The sequence below is a fragment of the Odontesthes bonariensis genome, chromosome 14 (assembly GCF_027942865.1).
Source record: "Odontesthes bonariensis isolate fOdoBon6 chromosome 14, fOdoBon6.hap1, whole genome shotgun sequence".
Lineage (NCBI taxonomy): Eukaryota > Metazoa > Chordata > Actinopteri > Atheriniformes > Atherinopsidae > Odontesthes > Odontesthes bonariensis.
The window spans coordinates 12333810-12358058 of record NC_134519.1 but is presented as its reverse complement, the minus strand read 5'-3'; the positions used below and the strand labels follow the sequence as shown (position 1 = coordinate 12358058).

At 40.0% G+C, this 24249-nt stretch overlaps 1 protein-coding gene across 1 annotated transcript; it reads left to right on the top strand.

Moving 5' to 3' along the window:
* The first annotated feature begins 1063 nt into the window (after positions 1-1063).
* LOC142398246 (protein APCDD1) lies at positions 1064-23961 on the top strand. The gene is made up of 5 exons (XM_075482205.1): positions 1064-1430; positions 11169-11352; positions 13082-13607; positions 21620-21941; positions 22673-23961. Exons 1-5 carry the CDS (start codon positions 1391-1393, stop codon positions 23134-23136), a joined length of 1536 nt encoding a protein of 511 aa, XP_075338320.1. The 5' UTR covers positions 1064-1390; the 3' UTR covers positions 23137-23961.
* Positions 23962-24249: the final 288 nt, after the last annotated feature.

The window sequence follows — 24249 nt, the reverse complement described above, 5'->3', positions numbered from 1 at the left end:
AATTCAAAGATTCTCTTTAAGCAAGCACTGAAATATACTGGGGAAAAAATGGTGTTTTCTACATACCACAAGAGTTTAACAAAGAGACAGCTGTCTCAGTCTCAGTGGTTATGGGTGAATGAAGAGGAGAACGAAGGTCGCTTGAGGGTCAAAAAATCAGAGAGACAAAAGCAAAGATCCTTGAGTTGAAAGGAGAGCTGGAAACCCAAGGCCAAGGTCTCTGTCAAACATAAACACACTCACACAGGAAAGAGAAGCTCTGTTGTCGTTCCCCCCTTCAGGCAGAGAGGCTGAGATGAGAAGGTGTATAATTTAAGAGCCACAGTAAAGAAAAATGTGCAGCATCAATCATGAATGATAACAAGGAGGATGTTGGGAACAAATGACAGGATGGAAACTCAAAAGTAAATAGTTTTTTGTGGTCCTGTGATTGTTTTACCCCTATTTAATCCTTATGATTACATCAGCTAAAACCACTTTAACTCTACAACATCAGTGACATCAGGAACTTGTTTTGCCAAGAAAGTGAGATAAGATACCTTCTTTTTGACCACATATGTACTTTTGGTGACCTGGATCTTTATCAGTGTAATTATGATTCTAACTGAAAACCCTCAAAGAGGTACCTCTCAGAGGAGTTCATGTTCAGTAGGTCCAGTGATCTGGAGACTTCAAAATAACCTAAAAGCTTTACACTGTGGGACTATAATTTAACCTGCCATATTAAAAAAGTTTTAAAAATTGGTTTTACAGAAACTCAGTGGGGTAAAAAGTCTTAATGAAGATGCTATGTCAACATCAGTTTGAAATATATTGCACTTTTAAACCAAACAAATGATAAATGATGATCTTGTTTGTGCTGGTATCATCTTTGGAGCTGTAACTAAAAAGATTCAGCTCCTTATTTAAGACAACTTTGTACATAGAGTCGATTTTTTTTGCAGCGTGCACCTCAGATGGGAAACTTCAGCACACTTTCCACGCCCATAATATATCCATTTGGGCGGGGGGGGGGGGGCACACTTTCAAACACTCCTCCGTGGCGCAGCACGCAGGACGCACACAAAAGTAGCCGCGCTGTCTCCTTTAAACACTGAAGCACAAACTTTAATTCTGTCAAAGCTCTCTTCAGTAAAGTTTCGACTTCACTTTTCCTTTCTCTAGGTGAGGCTCTCCCTCCCGTAGCCTGTGGTTTTTATTCTCCGGCGAATCGGAGGTGTGTTTCTCACATGATGCTCGGATTGTGGAGGACTGTTTGTGCCACGCTTTGGATTAAACGATGTGAGGATTTCTGTGGGAATAATTGAAAAACAGGGAAATTAAAGACAGCGTGGATTCTCCTCCCGTGTGACCGGTGAAGCTTTTTTTTATCAGTGTCCCGCAGTGCAGAATGGGGCCGTCACCTGCAGTACTTCTCATTTCTTTTTTGGGTAAGATACCTCTTCTCGTTTGCTTGGATTTGTTCATGTGAGTGAAAACACTGCGCGCGGGCACTGGGGCGGCTTTTTATTTGTACAAAATTCTCCATTTAAAAAAAAAAAGTGGGTTAGAGGATAAAAAAAAAAATGTGTTCTTTGACGTACAGCAGGTCAGGCAGCGACTTACTTCCTGACACTTCATCACACCTGTTAACCGCCTTGGCTGCGCATTTGTGTCAGCAGGACCAATTATAATAAAGTTGTGCCTTATTCCCCGAGTGATACATGTTTGAAGGTCAGAGGGCAAAATAAACCTCCCCTGAGGCTGTTGTGCAGATGAAAGCCCTGGGAGAGTGAAGAGCCACTTAAAAACATCCACTCCTGATGAAAACCCTGTCTGAGTAGCAGAGGATTATGGGACTGCAGCTGACCCGGTCCATCTGCTGCCAGTGACAATAGAAGGCAACATTTGGCAGCACCTTCAAATGGCCGGGTTGAGATAAAAACGATGCTTTTGAGTCCACTTATTCTCAAGTGTGTTTAAGTAAATGTAACTTTCAATTAAGTGGTGTGTTATTGCAGGGTTTCATAGTGGCAGTGAAAATGCACTGTCAGCCTAGATTAGTGCGTGCTGTAAATTTACTGGGGGGGGGGAAGAAACCTCAGCGAGCCTTCAGAGAGCAAAATAGGAATGTTTAAAAAAGATACACTGAGAAAAACAACTGGATGCACATGAAGCAGCAACAGCTCCCACTTTAACTTCATGCTTACTGGAAATACGTTAAGTCATGTGATGAACCAGCAAAGTGGAAAATGTCTGTAAATGTTAAGCATTTTTTTTTTTTAATGCCAGATAAGTAAGAGTTTGTCTTTGAACTTTCAGTGTTTATCTTGGTATTTTGATGTTTTTTGTGGCAAAGTTAAGTTGGGTTGTGAATCCGTGAAAATATCTATCAGACATTATTTAAAGATTCCTGCAGGTGCATGGGGGGGGGCTCACATTGTCAAGCTCTAACTCGAGTATCTTGATGAAGATTCTCAGTCATCCGGGTTAAGTTCGATCATAAGAGCTTGAATAAGGGCAGCTGGACTTCTTCTTGGTTGCCCTTATTCAAGTTCTTATGAACTACTCTAACTTGTGTAGTATTGCATTTCTTTATTTGAAGTCAATGCTAATTTTTCAAGGAAATATGAAAATTATGTAGCAGCCCTATTTTTTTTTTCCATTTACATCCTAAGCAATGGACAGACAATTAGACGGAGCATAACAAAGCATAAGATTACACAGTTAAATGTTATAAGACACTAATTATAAACGCTCCATTTATAAATGTAAACCTCAGTGGAAATTGTTAGAAATGAGTGAAAATACTGCACAGTGAAAGCTTTATGCACACAAACAGATTCCTGTGTTGGACACAGAAAACATGACAAATTACATAAATGAGAGTTCAAACGAAATCCTATCAGTTAGATTTCATTACAGTGGTTTTATGACCTGAACAATATTAAATAAACCTCTCAGTTCAGTATATCAACCTGCTGACAGATATTGATTGTGCTCTGCAAACACTGCTGTAATTGTGGGTTATACAGGGTTGAATGCAAGTTACCAGCATTTATCACATGTTAAAGTGGTCTGTAAATGAACACTTTGAACTCCAAAGATGCCACATAATCAGCAATGTAATTGTAGAGGCAACAATCAAAAACTTCATAGCAAGAGAAACTTCAAAGTAATGCTAGGAGAAAAAAACAAAAAGGTGGATAAATACAATCAAAATGCAGTGACAGAAGGAAACTGTGGTCAAATGGAGACGGCAGGGACAGATGAACAACAGATGTAGAAAAGGCACAAACTGGCCCGGCAGCACAGTGTGAGCCACATTAGTGCTAATTTATCATTTATGTAGCTAAGAACACCTCAGTCCAGTAATCGTGTTTGAAGTAACATACAGTACACAAAACAATCTCACCTAAAGGTCCAGTTAGGGTGTGTTCTCATTTAAGAGGTTAAGTCCAGATAAAACGAACATGTGAACCTTGGTGCAAAAGTCAAACAAGAGGACTGAGATGGCTTAAAAAATCTCAGTTTAACATTTCCAAACAAACTATAGTGTGGTTCAAATTAAATATGAATGCGACAAGACATACATGCCATACTTTATTATTCTTTTCAAGCTTACCTCAGGTGTCTAATAGTTGGAGCTGTGTTGTTTGTTACAGTTTGGTATTAGCATCAGATCTCACCAGATCATTTAGGATCCCGTCACGCTTTTTTGTTCTTTTTCGACATATATAATTCAAAGGTTCTTTGTGAAATCTCCACTGGTAAAAAATACCAAGGTATATAGTTCTGTCAACAAAATAAACATCAAGAAACTGCCCAGGTGTCAGGGTGTGACCTTTTCCATAGGTCTTTTATCTGGCACCTGCTGGTTTGATGAAAGGAAATGTCAGTGTGAACAGCAAAGCAGACCAAGACTAATTTCTGCTTTGGTTGGGACCAGGATACTGGACTACAGGTGTGAACACACCCTTAGTTCCTGCTCTGGAATTTTCTAACATGCAGTGGGATCCTCATCAACAGATGGAGGTCTAACTGTTGTCATAAAAGTATAGCCTAGATGCTCAAATTTCCTTTTTGGCTTTAATGTTTGAGCTTTTTTTTTTTTTTTTGTCCTTTTGAAACAAAGCTTCAAAGAATAGAAAAAAACTTTGAATTAATACTAAATACTTAAGAGATGAGACTCTGGAGTCTACGATACTGTGGAAGCCAAACCAGTGGATAATGGCACATCCGCTATGTGAGCCCCACACAGCACATTGATCAGTTTGGCATTGGATGTTAATGATCCATAGAGACTGAATACTACAGTCTTGATAACTTTTCATCAAGCATAAACTTGGGGTTGGCGGGTTGTTTGTGAGAAATGGCCACGATTGGATGGTTTGCCATGAAATCTGGTGCAGATGTTCATATCCCTGTGACTTACTACTGTGGCCCTTTGACTTTTTTTGACATATGCTGGTCAAAATTAAGACTTGACATTATGAAGGCTTTGTCTTTTTTATGTTTTATGCTAATTAGCAAATATTTGCACATACACTTAACTAGACTGTGCATACATAGGCTAAACTAAGAGCTAATGTCTGCTCTATAGGCTATTTGGGTAATATGTTAGCATCCTAGCTAGCATCCAGCTGACAGGATTTAATATTCTATCATGGTTACTAAAACTAACCATTTATCTGTAAGTGGTCCATGCATGAAGTCTAATTCATCTGCAGTTTTTGAAGTTGTCAAATGGAAAATGTTAATTTGGGACTAGTTGCACACTCCTACTTGTGATCATGCTAATGTAAATGGTTGTTAGCTTGTTTGTAATTAGTTGATGCTGCCTAAATTTGTCCAAGCTTGTGCTATTGTAGCTTTTAATGAAGATCTGCGTCAGTTGTGCCTGACATTTGAAATGGTCTCACCAATCAGTCACATGATAAGAAACACAATCAGTCAGGTGATTTAATTGTCTGGCAGTTGCGCTGCTAATATATACTTAACTTTCCATTGCAAGCTATGCTAACAAAGCAAAGCAACAAACTCAAAATTCAGTTTGTCAACGCAAGATGGTTCCTTAGTCAAAGAGAAGAAGAAGCAAGATGAGAATTATTTCTTAGCTCCTCAAAAACTTTTACTTTAAGGGCAGCCTTTAACTCCCTTGTTTATTCCTCAGTGTGCAAGTTGGTTAACAGAAGACATCTCGGTACACTGAATTGCGTTCCACATTTTCATTCAGTGAAACAACAACGAAAGCACAGTGTTAACAATGTTTAATTAGGTCAACCATTGCAGAATGAGCTCACAGTAATTTGCATTAGTACAATTAGAACGATTGTATTAGACTGTCCCAACAAAAAAATGACTTTTTCTCATTGTTCAACATGAACTAGCCTACTGCAGATAGATTATCAGCTATTTCATGCAAGGAAGTTGAATAAGTTGATGTCAGAATGTTTAATGACATCTCAGATATATGAAGACTTCTACTGAGAGTTTAACTTCAGCAAAAACAAGCGAACATGAGCATGTAGGTCCAAGTGGATAAAATTAAAATGGTAAAATTTTATAGTGCTAAAATAGTATCTGCTATCATATCAAACTCTGTGGTGCAACTATCACTCAGCTTACCACACATAAGATTAAACTGTTGTCATTGCTAGTGTTTTTAGTGAAGTTTGCCTGCCATGTAGTTTTATGTTCTTTAAAGAAATTGACTTAGTTTGTGACTTTGAAGTGAGGATCAGAGTTGTCAGATGGCGTGAGCACTTGTAACTCCTAAACATGGGAATCTTTTCCCATTACTAGGCTACCTTCTCTCTCACATTTAAGTGCAGCCTGACAGTTGGCTCTACATTCCTGTTACTCAACACAAACTGTGTTTTATGGTCAGATTGTACAATTAGGATTGTAAAATTCTAATCAAACAGATAAATACAAAAACTAGGGCTTTAAAACGCAGTGAAGTAGATGTACTCAAGCAACAGCTCCATCTTTAAAGATGTCCTCTGTAACTTCTCTGTTCTGGATTCAGTTGCTCAAAGTTGAACTCGTTTCCTTCGTCCCCTTCAGTTCCTGCTTTATCACTGCCAAACTCTGAGATAACGCAAAGAACGGTCCTTTGTCTGGTCTCTGCTCCAGCACTTTTGGATTTTTCTCTTCCCATAAAAGATGTGGAGTCTCTCTTCTTGTCAGAGGTCCCAGTGCTCTTACCTCACCAGTGGGATCAGGCCAACTGGAAATGTTCGCCGTGGTTTAGGGCTCTGGGAGATTTGTGGACACTTTGATTTAGATAGAGAGCAGCATTTTTTTAAAGCGGCAGCAGCGAGGGACCAGAGAAGGTCCAACTTGTTATGATTATTGCCTTAATGAGGGAGGAGTTGAAAAAGAAACCGACTGGAAGAAACACAATTCACTCGCACATTCATCACTCATTAAACGTGTGAAGAGGGAGATGTATGAGTCTTCAAACGGGGTACACATAAGCTCCTTATAATCATTTCCTCATATATTTCTCTGCGAGTCTGTTTTCCATTTTGACTTGGTTTACATTTAGTTTTGATGTATTGTAAATAAAAGATTTGCAACTGAATAAAATGGCTCACGTTTCATTATGATTTTGAGATTTTCTCAAGGTTTGGTTCAATGCTGCCGACTCTGGATCTTGTCTGTTAAACCTGCTGCTAAATATTAGACAGCAATGCTTTATTTATCTGCCGTTAAACAACATTTAATGCTAGTATTCACATATTATAGAACAAATTTGAAAAGTTGCAAGTCACGTATTTGTTTCAATGCTGGGAAGCATACTTTTGTGATTTGACCAAAAGTTTCCCACCTAAACTTTTTTTATTACATCATTTAATATTTATTTAGATGTACAGGCAATTTCTTGTGATGAAGATGTACTAAAGTATTGAAAAACAAATGTACAATCTAAAATATTTTAACATAGTTGCTTAGCCAGCAGAAAATCTTAGCTTTTAATCGATTAAGAATACTATTTGAAGGGTTAAAATAGACTAAAACTAGTCTTTTTGTCATCACGAGCGAGCTTTAATGCTTAGGTTAGGTGCTTAGGTGGAATCAGTTGAAGAAACGGGGCTGTTGGTTGAATTCCTGCCTAATCTCATTAGTCATTGGAGCTATTGGCCATTTAAAGATATGTTCAGTTTATAATTTGTTAAATAATTTGGTCTGATTGTTTATCCAAAACCCACTGGTATTCAGTTTCCCATTTAGCAGACTGAGAATTCATATTTGAGAAGCAGGAAGTGGTTATGTTAGCCGGTTCGTTTGTTAGCGTTTTTCTTAAGAATCACATTTAATCTAGAGTATGACAACATTCTGTCATTTAATAGTTCAGTAACAGTGATTTGTTTAAAACCTGAAAAAAACTGAACATTACTGCTAATTTGATTGATGTCTTTATTGCAACACTAGAAAACTTCATTCTCCTTAATGTTGAAATAGAAATGCCTGACTGGTAAAATTGTAGTGATTTGGAGTTATTCATAAACAATATTTTACAAAGTTCAGTGATTAGAAGGAATGTTTACCAGCTGATTAAGTGTGAAGTGTGTTGTGAAGTGTTTCCACTAAAAAAAAATTGTGTATCAGCCATTTAAAATGCATTACATCTCTTTATGGAAGATGTTTAACATGTGGGAGTGCGTTGCTACAATTATTTTCCTCTTGCAAGTGCAGAGACGGTCAACTCTGTGAGGCTTCTGTGGGTGTGGGCTGGTCTGACGTTATGGAGGGAGTCGGTCAGACATAAGGAAAAGTGGAACCACACAGTTTGTTTTTTAAATATATTCGTTTACTATTTTAATCCCTCTCAGTCCCCTTTTTTGTTCTAAAATAATCCGTTTTTACACAAACATCAATAAAACTCCCAGATATCTTTTTTTATTATTATTACTCACCTGACTGTATGACACAACCTGTGTATTTTCACATATAGCCGTTAACTGAGATCTGATCTGATCACGTAAGGACACATTCTAACACCAGGTGTAAACGCACATACTTTGAGTTGTTGAAATGTGATCCGATCACCCAGGACACATGTTAGCACCAAATGTGAACAGGCCCTTTGATGCAGTATGTTATTAAAGTGTTTGTTTTAACGCAAAAACAGCAATAATTTTCAAACCTTACCGTAGTAGTTTGTGATGTTTAAGCATAATCAGTTTTATTGCGGTGCATAATTGGAAAAACAGCAACCGAAAGCACAAGGAGACATTTACTGAATGCTAAAATGACTATTCAGAGTCACTTTAAAGCATTAATGGATGGGACGTTAGTCCGACTTCCAAATGTGGACTTTTTGACCTCTTAAACATAATGCAACAATCGTTTTGTGTTCCTCTTTAGACTTAAAAAAAAGTTGTGGACACAAAGCCATGGGTTAAGCTTTTGTAACTATTTCACATTTTGTTGGGGGACGGGGTTCTCTTTAAAAGGATTAAATACCCACATTCTTGTTCTGAATTGTTGAACTTTTTGCCAGCAGTCTTACACAGATTGATAAAGCCCTCTTCATCTTCACATCTTAAACACTTGCTCTGCCTGGGATTGCCGGCATTACACGATTTCGTGGTCTTTTGTTGCCCCTGTAGGAACTTTGCTGGCATCGAGCTCTAAATGAGAATTTTTTTTCAAACACTTGATAAAGTTCAACTATTTTTTTGTCTTGAGTTTGTTATGATGGTGCATTTTTTTTTGTTTTTGTGCATTTGTGTTGTGTTCTGAAATTGCCATACAACCTGAGATGATACGACCCCAGTAAGGTTAAAAAATTTTTGCATCACACATCTCATCAGGTTTCCTTTTGAATACACAAACTTGGATTTTGTGCGCTTGTCGTTATGAAACAGTTGGCAGTCGCTCTCGGTCTTTCCTCTTGTCTGAGCCAACTGCAGGTGCAAAAGAATAAAGCCTGACACACATACACACACACACATGCACACACAAAACATGCAACAAACTGTGAAACATATTCAATTTTCTTTTTTAACACTTCTCCAGCAAGCACCGCAGCGTTACTAATGCCACCAGCTGAGTTGGGGATCAAGTCTCCACAATGTCCAGTGTTTCCGCTGAGCAGTGCTGTGATGTGATTTACACACAAGCCCGGCCGAACACACATGGGAGCTGTCTCGCAGCGTGTAAAACAGCTGGAGGAGCTTTGTTCTTCACGGAGCTTTTGGCTTCTTTTAATCAGATGTTTGCGTCCCTCCCTCAGTGTTATTAGCCTCAAATTAAAATCTCAGAGGCAACTGCTGCGGCATTCCTGAGCGTTAAATGATATTGCCAGGCAAGTCAGGTCTGATAGAAAGAATTTAAGGCAGAGTCTTCATATTTCAAGGCATATTTTGATGATATTAGAGTATTAGATGGAATAAATCCTCACTGGAATGTGAGCCTCAGGGCTGTTTTTTTTGGCTGCAGGTTTTGAAAATGCTTTCATTTCCGATATATTATCCCTTCAGGCTCAGTTCAGCATTGAAGTTGTTGTCGTTCTATGTAATATATGAAGAGCTATCCTGCTGCTGTCAGTGGGATCTTCACACCGTTGTTTTTTTTGTGTGTTTGTTCAAGTCTCTTGTGGGAACAGAAATTCCCTCATCAGATCTTAAACTCAACACACAATCAGCTTATGTTAACTGATATAATCTCCATTGATAAACTGTGTTTTAACCCTTAGCAGTCTAATATGTATGTCAGAGAAGGCGGTGCGTGCTGCCTTACCCGAACCGATGATAAATCTCAAAACCCACCACATACAAAACAGATGTCTTTTATACAAAAAAAGTATGGCTGTGCGTGAAATCAATCAATCGTGTGATGTCCGCAACAGCACGCAGACTCTTAAGGGTCACTGATAAAACTCTTGTTTTCCCCTTAATGTGGTTACACAAGTTAAAGTGACTAAATTAAACCATCTAAACACTTAAAAGAAGCTGGCAGACTGAAAGCATGAGAGTGAAACTTCAAACTGCTTCCTCTGTTTGATCTCACTCTAATAGACTTTCCTGCTTGTCGTATTTATGAGCAGTTGTACCTCGTTTATTAGAAAATAAAGATCCAAAATTAAAGGCACTGCCAAAATTAAACAAATTCTTCTGTGGTTACTATAACATGCCAACATCAAGAATATTCATGATTTAGTTTTTCTGTGCGTTTTTACTTTTGCCATGTTTGCCACATTCTCTATCTAATGTGCAAATGTAGCAAAGCCTTTTCTCAGAATTACAGTGACTTGCAAAAGTATTCACCCCCCCTTTCATCTTTCTCTAAAGATGACCCTGAAGGAGCTGGAAAGCTCCAAAGAAGAGACCGGTGTATGTGCCCATAAAACCACTGTAAGCTGCACACTTTACGGGGCTGAAATTTACTGAAGAGAGTCCAGAAATAAGACATTGCTTACAAAAAAGTTTGCCAAAAGGTACATGGGAGACTTCAAAAATATGGAACAAAGTCTTCTGGTCAAATGAGAATTTAACTTTCTTGCCGTCAAAGAAGCTGCTAAATCTGGTTCAAACACAACGCCATACCCACAGAAAAGCATGGTGGTGGCAGTGTCATGCTGTGGGGATGCTTTTTCATCTGCAGGAACAGAGAAACTGGTCAAAATTGAGGGAATAATGGATGATGCTAAATACAGGGAATTCTAGAGGAAAAGCTGTTTTGGTCCAGAGATTTGAGACTGGGGCGCAAGTTTGCCTTCCAGCAGGAAAATTAATCTAAGCGGCGGTTTAAGGGGAAATGTTTAAATGTGTTGGAAATGACCCAGTCGAATCCCAGAGCTCAGGTTGCAGTTCACTAGTGGAGCCTTTTCAACTTGAAGGAGCTGGAGGGGTTTTCCTTTGAAGAATGAGCAAAAATCCCAACCGCCAGATGTGCCAAGCTCATAGAGACTTGTAGCTGTAATTGCTGCAAACGGTGGATCTACAAAGTATATTCTTTTGTGTTGTTTTTCTTTAAAAATAATACGTTTTTTTTATTATTATTTCACCTGATCAATTAAGACTTTTTTTTGTTGAAAAAAATCTATTTATCTTAAAGATTGTAATGCAAAAACATGTGAAAAAAGCCTGAACAATTTTGCAGTATATGTTCAATTTTAAACATAAGTTCCAAGTTATGTCTTATTATTGTTGTTTCTGTTGTTATTTCCCCCACAGTTTGGGCTGATGGCTCGTCTCTCCACTACTCAGACGCCCACCTCAGCCATCTCCCCCTCGAGAAGACCTTCGGCCGACTCGTCAAAGTCTCTCAGTGCCAACACATGCTGAAGCGCCTTCACAATGGAGCCCGGATCACTGTGCAGATGCCTCCCAGCGTGGAGGGCCACTGGGTGTCCACCAGGTTTGCTTGCTTTCTCTCAAACTGTACTTTTACGTGACAGTTTATTTCAACCCGGCCATTTCTTTCAGTACGTGTTGTAAGAAAATCTTGAGAGCAGGAAATTACTTTGAAAGGTTTCGCTGGTTGGTGCAGCAGCTACTGAAGGACAACTATATTAAAAAGCAATTAATATAACAAAAGAAAAGGTTTTGTGTCACCAACTCAATTTAGCTGATGTTTGATCAGCCTTCCTATGACGCTCTGGAGTTCATTAACTTTTCTATAACTTCACTTACATTAGCTTGGATGCCGTGTAAAATGTAAATTAAAACAGAATGCAAGTATTCACAAATTTAATTCTATTTACAATAGCACAAAGAAAACATATCAAATGTTGAAAATGAGATCAAAATGAGACGTTTTATTACTTCATGAAAAATATTTGCTGATCTTGAATTTGACAGTAGCAACATGAATGAAAAAAGTTGGGACAGGTTCATGTTTCCCACTGTGGTGCATCCCCTCTTCTTTTACCAACAGTCTGTAACATCTGGGAACTGGACCAACCAGTTGTTGAATCTTTGTGAGAGGAATGTTGCCCCATTCTTGTCTGATACAGGCTTCTAGCTGCTCATGGATCGTCTTTGTTGTATTTTAAGTTTCATGATGCACCAAATGTTTTCAGTTGGTTAAAGTTCTGGACAGCAGGCAGGTCAGTCCAGCACCTGGACTCTTCCAGTTTGAAGCCATGCTGTTGTAATAGATGCAGTATGTGGTTTTGCATAGTCTTACTGAAATATGCATGGTATTGCCTGTAAAAGACTTCTGCATGGGACCATATGTTGTTTCTAAAGTCTGTATATACTTTTCAGCATTGATGGTTCCTTTCCAGACATGCAATTTGCCAGTTCCATTCCACTGATGCACCCCCATAGCATCAGATAAGCAGGTTGTTAAACTGAGAGCTAATAACGAGCCGAATGGTCCCTCTCCTCCTTATCTTGGAAGATGCGTTCCTGAGCCCATGCAGTGATTTTCATGAGAGAATCCTGTCTGATTTTAATACAGTGCTGCCTGAGGACCTGAAGATCACTGGCACCTCATGATTTTCATTCATGTCCCTTGTGCACAGAGATGTTTCCAGATTCTTTGAATCCTTTTGTGCAGTTTTTTTTGCTGAACCTCTGCCCATCTTTACTTCTTAGAGACTCTGCCTCTCTAAGGTGCTCTTTTTTTGTCCACAAACATTTTACTGATTTGTGGTCAGTTAACCTAATGAGTCTCAACATGTTTCTCCAGCTGTTTTTATTTTAGCAAATCTTCATTTCGTTTCACCATCCAAACTTTTATTAATTGTGTTGCTGAAATCAAATTGAAGATGAGTAAATATCTTTCATGAAATAGTAAAAAAGTCTGACCTTTAACATTTGCTATGCTTCCTATGTTCTTTTGAGAATAGAATATTGGTTTATGAGATTTGCTAAATTGTTTTTATTACTTTTTACACAGTGGCTAAAATGTACCAGTATGCTCTGGTAAAGAAACTGGAAACAACTTTCACACCAACAGACAATTTAGAAACACCAGTTAACCTAGCATGCATCTTTAGGATTGAGCGAAAGGACCTTTTCTGTAACTTACAGCATGGGGGTTTGTTGATCATTTTAACTGTACGAACAGAAATTAAACCCCTATACAGGAACAGAAACTTTTACAGTGTCTATCTAAACTGCTCTGTCCTCTGTTTCAGCTGCGAGGTGAGGCCAGGCCCAGAGTTTCTGACGCGTTCCTACAGGTTTTACCCCAACAACACTTTCCAGGCCCATCAGTTTTACTACGAGGACAACCACTGCACCAAACCCACCTACACGCTGGTGGTCCACGGTCGGCTGCGCTTACGCCAGGCCTCCTGGATCATCCGCGGGGGCACAGAGGCGGAGTACCACCTTCACCACGTCCAGATAGTGTGTCACACAGCCCCTGTGGCCAAAGAGCTGAGCCAGCGGCTCAACCGCAGCTGCAAAGGGGCCATGAAAGGTCCCTGGGAACCCAGCACGATCTACGAGCTGTGGAGCGAGGAGGGCGGCTACGACTGCTCCAGAGAGCTCAACTTTGCCATGCATGAGCTGCAGCTGCTGAGGGTAGAGAAGCAGTACCTGCATCACAACCTGGATCACCTGGTGGAGGAGCTCTTTCTGGGAGACATCCACACCGAGCCGTCGCAGAGGTTGTACTACAAGCCGTCCAGCTACCAGATTCCCCTGCAGAACGCCAAGGTTGGTCCCTAATGTTTGGATTTCCTTTTTTAAAGTAGATATGTCATATTTACGGCTACTGCACAGTAAATCAAACTAATGGGAAACAATGAAGTACGGAGAAGACATCGAAGTGAAGATATCCAACTTGGAGATAAGAATCAAATTTCCTTCACCAGTTACTCTTAAGACAATAATATTTGTATTACAATCTTTCTCTGTTAGAAGTATTATCTATCTAAATATGCACTCATTTACATACATTGTTTTATTTTTAAGTTTTTTTATTCACATAATTGCATACAGTCGTGGTAAAAAGAACATACACCCTCGGTAAAGTCTTAGAAATCAGGAAAAAATCTTTCTCTTTCTCTCTGATCCTTATCCGATCTTAAAATTAGGTAAATATAACCTCAGATGATCAACAACTCTGTGTCTGTTTTTATTTAACAACAACTAAATCTAAATGCAGAAACAGTGTGTGGAAAAACTAGGTCCACCCCAACAGATTCCGTGGTATAAGAAGCAGCCAGGTGCTGACAGTCCCAAGCAGCTGATTAACTGATCATCAGTAAGTGTAAGCACCTCTATAAAAGAACAAGTTTTGTTAGTTTTCTGGTCTGGAGCATTCAGGTGTGTGTTAACACTATGCCAAGGAGGAAAGACATCAGTAAAGATCTTAGAGAAGTAATTGTTGCTGCTCAGAGAAACTGAAAAAAAAAAAAAAACATGAGCTACATATCAGACTCCAGAGGCCTCAATTAGCTCATTAAATGTTAAATTTCATGGCAATTTGAAAAAGACTGAACAAGTATAACTTATTTGTAAGAGCTGCCTTGTGTCACGTGGGAGGCCGACTGTCCAACAGCTAAAGCTGGGCTGAAACTGGCTCATCAACAGTACAAAGATCCCAAACACAGCAGCAGATCTACAACAGAATGTCTGAAAAAGAAAAGAAGCAAGGTGTTGTTTGGTCCAGACAAAGTCCAGACCTCAACCTGACCGAAATGCTGTGGTGGGACCTTAAGACAGCTGTGCATAAACCAGTGCTGCAAACCTCACTGAATGTGTTCAAGATGAGTTGACCAAAGGACCTCCACAGTGATGTGAGAGACTGATAACGGTGGTTCTACAAGCTGTTAAATCATGAGCTGGTCTTAAAACATAAAACCTGTAGAACTAAAAGAGGGTATGCTTTCTTTTTTACTCGATTGTAACACCTTTTGAAAATCTTGCTTGTGCTGATCTTTCACTGCTTTATCTGTGCAGAACTAAGGGACAACAGAGTGTTATCAGGGTTAACAGCCCAGAATCGTTGCCAATGATGAGCTGTTTACCAGCCAGCCAGTCAGAACTGAACTATTTCTGCAGAGATTTCCATAGAATCTGTTTTCTAATCGATTAATTCCTTAATTAACTGAATGATTGTGTTGTGTCACAAGTAAGCTGCTGTTGGCTACGGGAGGATTGCAGAACAGACATCAAGCTGTAGCTGCATGAGCTCTAACCGAGCAGCAGGGATGAGAAACTCTTCCCACCCGCAGAATTGACTTTTGTGTTCATTGGAATGTAGATACGGGTCAGAGATAGGGTTTTATTTTCTGTCCCAAGCATGCGACTCGACCACAGCTGAACTTCACTCCCACTGTGTTGACTCTCCTGACCTCAAAGACCACACACACTGGCGAGAGTTCAAACTTTTAATCGTCAGACCTGGAGACAGTAAAAAAGATGGAAACAAAATTTTGTTTGCAGTGTCTCAGAAGGGATAACTTGTAAAAAAAAAAATGCTAAAATGTTAAGTTATTATATATTTTCTTATGACAACTTGGGCAATTTGTGATTCTGAGGCAGTGAAGTCCACCTCCCTGGTGCAACAAGCACCCTGATTTATTTGAATCTTGTTTGACCCACATTGGAGATAGATTCAGTGTTGGCTTTAATAAATACAGCCTTCTAACCTGGCACGCTAAACATTTGCTATACAGGAAACCAGAAACTCTGTATGACTGATTCAATCTCCCAAATCTAGCATTAAGAGAGAATCTTCTCTCCTCCACTGGGATGTAATTTTTCTGTTTCCACGGCTGAATAGCAGTTTCCCCGCTGGCTGAAGCGCTTGGACGGTGTTTTCACTGTCACCCTCTACAAAGATTACACTGAAATCCGGTCAGGGTTTGCCGTCTAAATAAATATCCATTTGCACTGGGATGATGGGGCTGGGTGTTGCTGATCAGAATGTAAACAGAGGGGAGGGCGATCAGACGAGCTCCCCCGTTGGGCTGCAGTGACCAGAACTGCTCTCTTCGGCCCCTTTGGCCTGCAGACTCGCAATGTGAAGCCGGGCCTATCTCTGGGAGCAATCAACATGTGGTATTCCTAGAATTTGGAATCACGCAGCCGTATGAATTAGTCCATCGAGTGCATACCGGGTCTGGTTTCATGCATGCCTGAGGCTCAACTCAAACTGTTGCGTGTGCTCCACCCCCCCCCCCCCCCCCCCCTCAATTTTGTAATTTCTGATTGAAGAGGAAGTCGGGGTGTTGGTTGCACACTAATCAGGTGCTCACCCAAATGGGCAGTAGGTCCAGTACAATTGCAGTATTGACTATAAAAGGGCTAGTTCGCCCAGATTCCTAGGAAAAAAGAAAATATTTGTTTCAGTAGTCACCATGGCAACCTGAGGGAGTCATTAACAGCTTGTACTGATACAGCAGCCTGTTTTGGTGTTTTTAGATCTGCTCGTCCTATCGGAGAGCTGCTTTTAGTTCTGTTACCATCGTTGACGAGTGTTCATTGCTGTTACACTCATCTAAACCAAGACCTCATTGGGCCAAACATCGCAAAAGTCTTGATCCACCCCTCATTTATTTATATTTTGCACCCAGCAGCCAGACTCTTTTTTTATTTTACAGTGGTCTTGAGCAATAGTTTTTCGTGTTTTCTGAAGGTCTTTTAAAGTTTTTCTTTGGAGATTGGCTACTTGTTCACTCATTTTCAGTCCTGTTCTTGTACCTGACCATTTTTGGAGGAATGCGTTTTTTTTGTTTTGTCAAGCCGTCTAACACTGACCAATGCATAGCAGTTTTCACTGCAATGCTGATGACACTCAGATGTACATCAGCACAAACCCCTCCTCTCAGCTCCCACCCACGCAGCTCAACAATTGCCTGCAGCAAATTAAAGCTTGGTTGACCTCTAACCTCCTCAAACTCAACAGCAGCAAAACGGAGCTCATGGTGGTGGCCCCGGCACCCCTGCTGAAGAAGGTTGGTGATCTGGCCCTGGTCATAGATGGCTGTTCCATCTCTCCATCACCAGAGGTACAGAACCTGGGTGTCATCCTGGACTCCACTCTCTCATTTCGATCCCACATCAAGAGCATCACCAAATCTGCCTTTTTTCACCTCAGAAACATTTCAAGACTCCGGCCCTCATTATCCGACTCAGTAACAGAGACCCTATCCACTCATTTATCTCCTCCCGTCTGGACTACTGCAATGGTGTCCTGTCTGGGCTACCCAGTAAGGCCCTTGACAGGTTGCAGTATGTCCAAAACTCAGCTGCCCGGGTGCTAACTCACACCAAGCCCTGGCAGCACATCACCCCCATCCTAAAGCAACTTCACTGGCTCCCAGTCAAAGCACGCATCACCTATAAAATCCTTCTCTTGACCTAGTATCTCTCCACTCACTTGCACCTAAGTACATCTCTGATCTCCTCCACCCCTGCTCCCAGTCACGGCTTCTGCGCTCCTCAGACAAGGACCTACTTTCCGTTCCTCGCACCAGACTAAAAACATATGGAGATAGGGCCTTCTGTTCAGCTGCCCCTACCCTATGGAACAATCTGCCACTTCACATCCGTTCTGCCCCCTCTCTACTACAGTTCAAAAATAATCTAAAAACACATCTCTTCTCCATGTCCTACTCTTCTTAAACCCACCCCTCCGGCCCTACCCTTCCCCCCTTCTTTTCTTTTGTTAAGCGACCTTGGGTACCTTGAAAGGCGCTATATAAGTCCAAGTTAATATTATTAAGAAAGTCAAGGAAAGACCTGACACAGGCCCTGAGAGATGCATCTGGACCTTCAGTTGATCCATCTACTGTTGGCCCAAGCCTCATCAGAAATGGTCTCCATGGAAGGGTGGCTGTCAAGAAGCCGTTCTTGAGGAAGGGAAACAGGGAGAAAAGGCTGAGCTGTGACAAACGACACAAGAAGTGGACTGAAAATCAGTGGCAACAGGTCTGATGGAGGGATGAATCCTCCTCAGAGCCCGGACCTCAACATTAGCAGTGTGGGATCATCTTGACAGAGACTGGAACAAAAAGCAGCCGACATCCAAAGAAGAGCTTTGGGATGTCCTTCAAGAAGCCTGGAGAACTATCCCTGATGACTACTTAAAGAAAGGACAGAAAGCTTGTCTAAGAGGGTTCTAAATAATCGATTTTTGATCATGAAACCTAACAGCTGAGGTAGATTCTTGTACCCAGAGATGGGTTTTGTGATTTGATTGAACTACACATTTAAGCTTTGTAATCTTTGTTAATTGTTAATCAGCCGAGATCAGTCAGTAAATTAGGTGTAAAATTCTCCTTTTTTACTTTTGCCGAAGCAGTGTCTCCCTGCGCTCCACAAAACATGTTCCACTCGACCACCTTTTGAGGTTGTAATGGTTTCTTTTTTGGGGGGTTTTATTACCATGGTGACTATCCAATCCATTAATTTTAAGTGCTGTACCCTGAACTGGTCCCAGTCAAGAGCATTTGCTGGTGCCAACATGTTCATTTGTGGTTATTGGGTGGGACTCTTTGCAGTGATGCAATAGAAAAGTAGTAGACTTTATTTTTTAAGTTTGTTTCCTCCATTTTCTGTTCCTCACTGCGTCTCTGAGGCAGAGCAACAGCCGCTTGGTAATGATCCGTGTTGGGAAGCAATCTGTGTTTTCACGGTGCCGCTGTTTTAAAGTGTCATTTTTATTCTGGTTAGCATGTTTGAACATATAAATTCATTAGTTATGTTTAGTTTGTTGTCTTTTGTTACTTTTCAGTGAACTTATAAGACCTTGAAATGCATCTAAATGTTGAGCAATGAAGCCAGTACCAGACAAGACTCTTACTATGAATTCCTGAGAGTCATCTTACAGGAGAGGTGCTGGTGTAGTACAAAGGATGCCAACATAAAAGAAAAAAATTAGTGTGGGTGTATCACCAACAGCTTCTTACTGAAGGGTTTCAGAGCACAACATGGTCTCTGTTTCTCAGATGTTTGCTTCTGGACCTCATAATTAAAAGAAGCTGCCAAATAAAATGAACTTCAGATATTTCTTCCACTGTGGCTTGGACTGCACCTAATTTGTGCGTCACTTCTGCCCAGTGGAGTAAAAAAAATTAAAGTAATTTGTATGAATCAATGACTGTTATACATTCTCATATTTACTCCCTTTTCTTAAGTTCCAGTAAAGTTCTGAAATGCTTCACTTTCTGAATGTTGGTGGTTAAACTGCTGCAGTTTCACTTTAAACAGCCTTCCACACTTATTCAGATTCTGGAACGGTTCGAGCACTTTTGTTTACTAGCTATGCAGGATTTTTTTGCCATATAAAGTTGATGCAATAAATCAGTTCCCTGATTAATCAGTTCATATATAAACAATTTACTTATTTACTTTACTAATTAATTAGCTATTTCACTCATAGTTCAAGCTAAAATATTCAGTTGCTCTTGCCAGTTGTCATTTAAGTTCCATGTTTCATGATTTATAAACGGCATATAGATATTTAATAAATGCTTAATGCTATATATGTACACACATATATATCTATATATGTGTGTGTATTTACATGTGTATGTATGTATATACATGTATGTGTGTTGGTGTGTATATAAGTATGTACGTGCATGTATGTATTTATTTACATGTGTGTGCGCGCGTTTGTGTGTATGTATGTGAAAGTATGTATGTATATACATGTATGTACACTTATGTGTGTTGGTGTGTGTGTATGTATGTATATGCATGTATGCATGTACATGTTTGTATGTATGTATGTACATATGCACATGTGTGTCTGTATGTATGTATGTATTTACAGTTTGTATGTAATTGTATGTTCATGAATGTGTTTGGTTGTGTGTGCGCATGTGTGTATGTATCTATGTGTGTAGAGATCTATAGATCTTATATGTATATGTATATGTCTATTGTCTCTGTTTTTTGTCTCTGTTATTGCTGTCTCTGTGAGTTACGCTTATTCATATGAAGAAGTATGGAGGTAGACAGCCATAAAAATGAACTTATACAGGCATCCCTCCCAGTCATCCCATTAAACTTCCTCCAAGGCGGTTATGAGGCCTCACTGGGATTATCTCATCTCCAGGATGTAGTGATACTCAAGTCATTTTTTTTCCATTTTTGAAATTCTTAACTTCTTCCTTTCTTCTTTCTTTTTTTACTGCTTGCAAATTTCATGCAGACATAACATTGTCTGGGAAAACAGTAATGGAGTTGAGGAGGTTAGGTCTTAAATTTTGACCACCCTAAAATAAAAAAAACTCAGCAGCCTCCCTGGTGATCCGTATTTGGAAGAGTTTTGGTGACATACATCATGAAGGCTCCCAGTTTTTTTTTTCCTCTTCAGCCAGGAAGTCACAGCTGTCCCGTCTGTGGACCAGATTTTATATGATTTCAATATGATTCATTTTTGGATTTGCAAATTGCTTTGTCATTTTCTGGGTGATAAATATGAATCCCGGTGATGATCGTGAGAAGCAAAAAAGCTTTGCTTGCTGCTAACTCTGTCATGGCTTCAGTTCATCAAGACATCTGTCTTTTACTGTAAACTGATGCGGTCACTCTGAGACAATACTGTGGAACCTTGTCTGGCTTTCAACACTCCAGAGGATCAGACTGAAGGAAATTGTTTTTCCCCTTTTACCTCTAATCAGACGCCAGCTGTCTTTTATGTGAATTTTATGACACAATGCACAGATGATGGATTTAAACATTTTTAGATTTTGGTCAGACACCGCTTGAATTTGGGGTTGGCATTTAGAGAATTTCATGAGCTCCTATCATGGTGCCACTCATTGTATGACATTTTACTACGATAGGAGGATTCCTGTCTGTTTTAATTTCCCTTTGCAATGAATAAAGGATTGTTTCATTCATTGTTTTATGTATGTACATGAGTGTATGTATGTATGTACGTGTATGTATATGAGTGTATGTAAGTATGTAAGTATGTATGTGTATGAGTGTATATGAGTGTATGTATGTATGTAAGTATGTATGTATATGAGTGTATGTATGTATGTAAGTATGTATGTATATGAGTGTATGTATGTATGTGTATGTATGTATGTAAGTATGTATGTATATGAGTGTGTGTGTGTATGTATGTATATATATGTGTGTGTGTGTGTATGTATGTATGTATACATGTATATGAGTGTATGTATGTATGTACATGTCTGTGTGTGTGTGTGTGTGTGTGTGTGTATATATATGTGTATATATATATATATATATATATATATATATATATATATACGTGTATGTACGTGTGTATGTATGCACGTGTCTGCATGTATATGAGTGTATGTATGTACATGTCTGTGTGTGTGTGTGTGTGTATGTATGTATTTACATGTATGTATGTATGTATATACATGTATGAACACGTGTTGGTGTGTATATATATGTGTGTATATATATATATATGTACATGTATGCATGGATGAACATCTGACGTCTTGTCTTTGTGGTGTGAACTTTTTTCATTTTATTGCTTCATATGCTTTATTATTAACTATTTTGTAAAACTCAGGTAAAAAAGAAAGCTCCAAAGAAGACAAACAACAGTAGTTCACAAAGTCATGAATTCAGTCACAATCTTTATTGTATATGAATGAATAAATAATCGTCTTTTGATACAAAAAGACATATTGATATAGTGTTTATTCTTTTGCAGGGGATTTTTGTTGCTTTAGCTTCTTACATGTCAGTAATTGTGGATTTGCATTTGTTTTTAGAATCACGACCACGGCTGCATCGGCTGTCGTATCATCTACCGCTCAGATGAGTTCCACCCTCCCATCCTGCCGCCGCGGGCCGACCTGACTGTCGGGCTGTACGGTCAGTGGGTGAGCCAGCGCTGCGAAGTTCGCCCTGAGGTGCTTTTTCTCACTCGCCACTTCATCTTCCATGACAACAACCACACCTGGGAGGGTCACTACTACCACTACTCTGACCCCATCTGTAAACACCCCACCTTCACCATCTACGCCCGCGGACGCTACAGCCGAGGGCTTCACTCCACCCGTGTCAGGGGCGGGACAGATTTCGTCTTCAAAGGTAACTCCTATTGAAAGCAGAAGTCTGTAAAAACTATTGCTATAAATGTTGCAGCTTGTACCCTCATGTTGTCTCACCCTAAGTCTATTTTCAAACCTAATGCATGCATGTTTAGAGGTCACAGCTTCTGTCTGAATTTTAACCTTTTTGCTGTGAAGAGAGCAGCTCCAACCAGTTCATAAAATGGTCTTTAATTCAAATGTCAAGTGCATTAGTATGGGGAGCCAGGGACTTTATTCAGAATTAGCTTACATATAAACATGTGAAGTCAAACTCTCTTACAGCACATACTGTATTGTGAAAGGGATCAATAACCATAGTATAAACTAGTGAAAACCTTTCAAATAAACTAGTAAAAAGCTCTTACAGATAGTTGGTTTTCACACTTGCACGGTTAGCTAATCGTACCAACTTCCATAACAAGTGAAATCATCTGAAAATATTTCTTTAGTATATATCACAGCAATTTAGCTAGTATGTATGAAAGTTTTTTCTTTTTTTCATAAGTTTGTATTTTACTAGTTTATTTGAAAGGTTTTCACCACTATGTGATTTCATATGTACGCTAATTCTGAATAATGTCCCTGGTGGCTCCCCATACTTCTGAGCCCCTGAAAAGGGATTTTTACATAATGAAGAGCTGTAATTTGTTGGAATAATCGGCAGCTGTTACAGATGTTGATCACAAAGCACAGATTGGGTCCAACGAGTCTTTTGTGTTCTTCCTCTAGTGAACCACATGACGGTGACGCCCATGGACGTGCCCACCACCTCCCTCCTCAACGTCTTCAACGGTAACGAGTGTGGAGTGCAGGGCTCCTGGCAGGTTGGGGTGGAGCAGGACGTCACCATCACCAACGGCTGCGTGGCATTGGGCATCCGGCTGCCTCACACGGAGTACGAGCTGTTCCGCATGGAGCAGGATGCCCACGGGCGTTACCTGCTCTACAACGGCCAGCGTCCCAGTGACGGCTCCAGCCCGGACCGCCCGGAAAAGCGGGCCACATCTTACCAGATGCCCATTGTGCAGTGCTCGTCGAGCAGCCAACGATCCGACCACAGCGGAGGGGACGACTTGGACAGGCCGCTGCTGCACCACAATGACTGCACAGGCTGGCACCGAGGCGGCCACAAACACATGGCGGGGGCCCTCGCCGCGATGGTCACAGTTCTGCTCGTCTTGTGTCAAAGTTAGAGCCATTTGGGCTTTTTCCTACACAGCACGACAAAAGTGTGGAATTTACATTGAAGACTCCTAAGACTGCTTAAAGCAACCCAAATGTAAACTTTCCCTCTCTGATGCAAAGAAGGGTGAGAACTGAACTCCCTTCCAGCTACCAAAGACTCGACACTGCTGCACCGCAGAAAACTGCACTTTAGCGTGGAACCACCTCTCTGTGATTCCACAAATACATAAAGACATGTCTTTGTGCCCACGCAGATTTGAGGGCATGTTGTTGTTTTTTTCTACGGTGTATTAACCTACAACTATCACATCATGGTTTTATTGTGCAAAAAGACACAGTTTCATGTGTGGAAACATTTTCTACAGTATAATCGTCCGACAATGACCTTCCCATCTTGAGGAGAAATTCTTGTTGCAGTACTTGTGTTTTCATATAGCCTTAAAGTACAGTGAACTCCCCAGTAGGTTTGAGCCCTCTTTCCCAAATAAAAAAAAATCTTACTTTTTTTTTCAAAATAACACAATAAAAGTCTTTCATCTGCAGTTATCCTCTGTGGATTCTGGAGAGAGATGTTTATTCCTTCACTGCTCCAACAGCTGCATCCTTAGTGGCCGACACTTGGCCTCATCTCCAGCGAGGCATTGTGAAACGATGTATTCCTCAGGGTGGGAAAGTACACCTGGAAACTTGACATAGACACACATATTCTCAACAATTAAAGAGTTCATTTACACTGTCATCTGTCTCGAGTTGTCCAAGTCTTTGTTTCTCGTACACTGCATGGCCATAACTTGGCTCCAATCACAAGTAAGTTCGTACTGTGTAGTTTTATTACTGTTCAGTAAATTCAAACTAAGTGCACACTATAATTAAAAAAATTTCTTGGACAATTATTTAATATCTACAGTGGCTTCGTTGAATTACTTCTGCTCTAAGAATGACAGAGCCTTTGATAAATATGTTCAATCCATCGTCTTGAATGAACATTGCTAACCACCAAACCACCGTGCAGCCCGTATTCAATTAAATCATTTACTATTTAGTTAACTGCAGCTATCAGATTAGTTGCTAACAGGAAAGTATGATGGGATGTCTCAAATTGCATTGCTAAAGCCATTTAG

Bases quoted from the DNA above. Each gene is read 5' to 3' on its own strand.
- LOC142398246 (XM_075482205.1), top strand. From the start codon at position 1,391: ATGGGGCCGTCACCTGCAGTACTTCTCATTTCTTTTTTGG. The intron at 1,431-11,168 runs GTAAGATACCTC...TTTCCCCCACAG, and splicing joins ACTTCTCATTTCTTTTTTGG to TTTGGGCTGATGGCTCGTCT. The intron at 13,608-21,619 runs GTTGGTCCCTAA...ATTTGTTTTTAG, and splicing joins TTCCCCTGCAGAACGCCAAG to AATCACGACCACGGCTGCAT.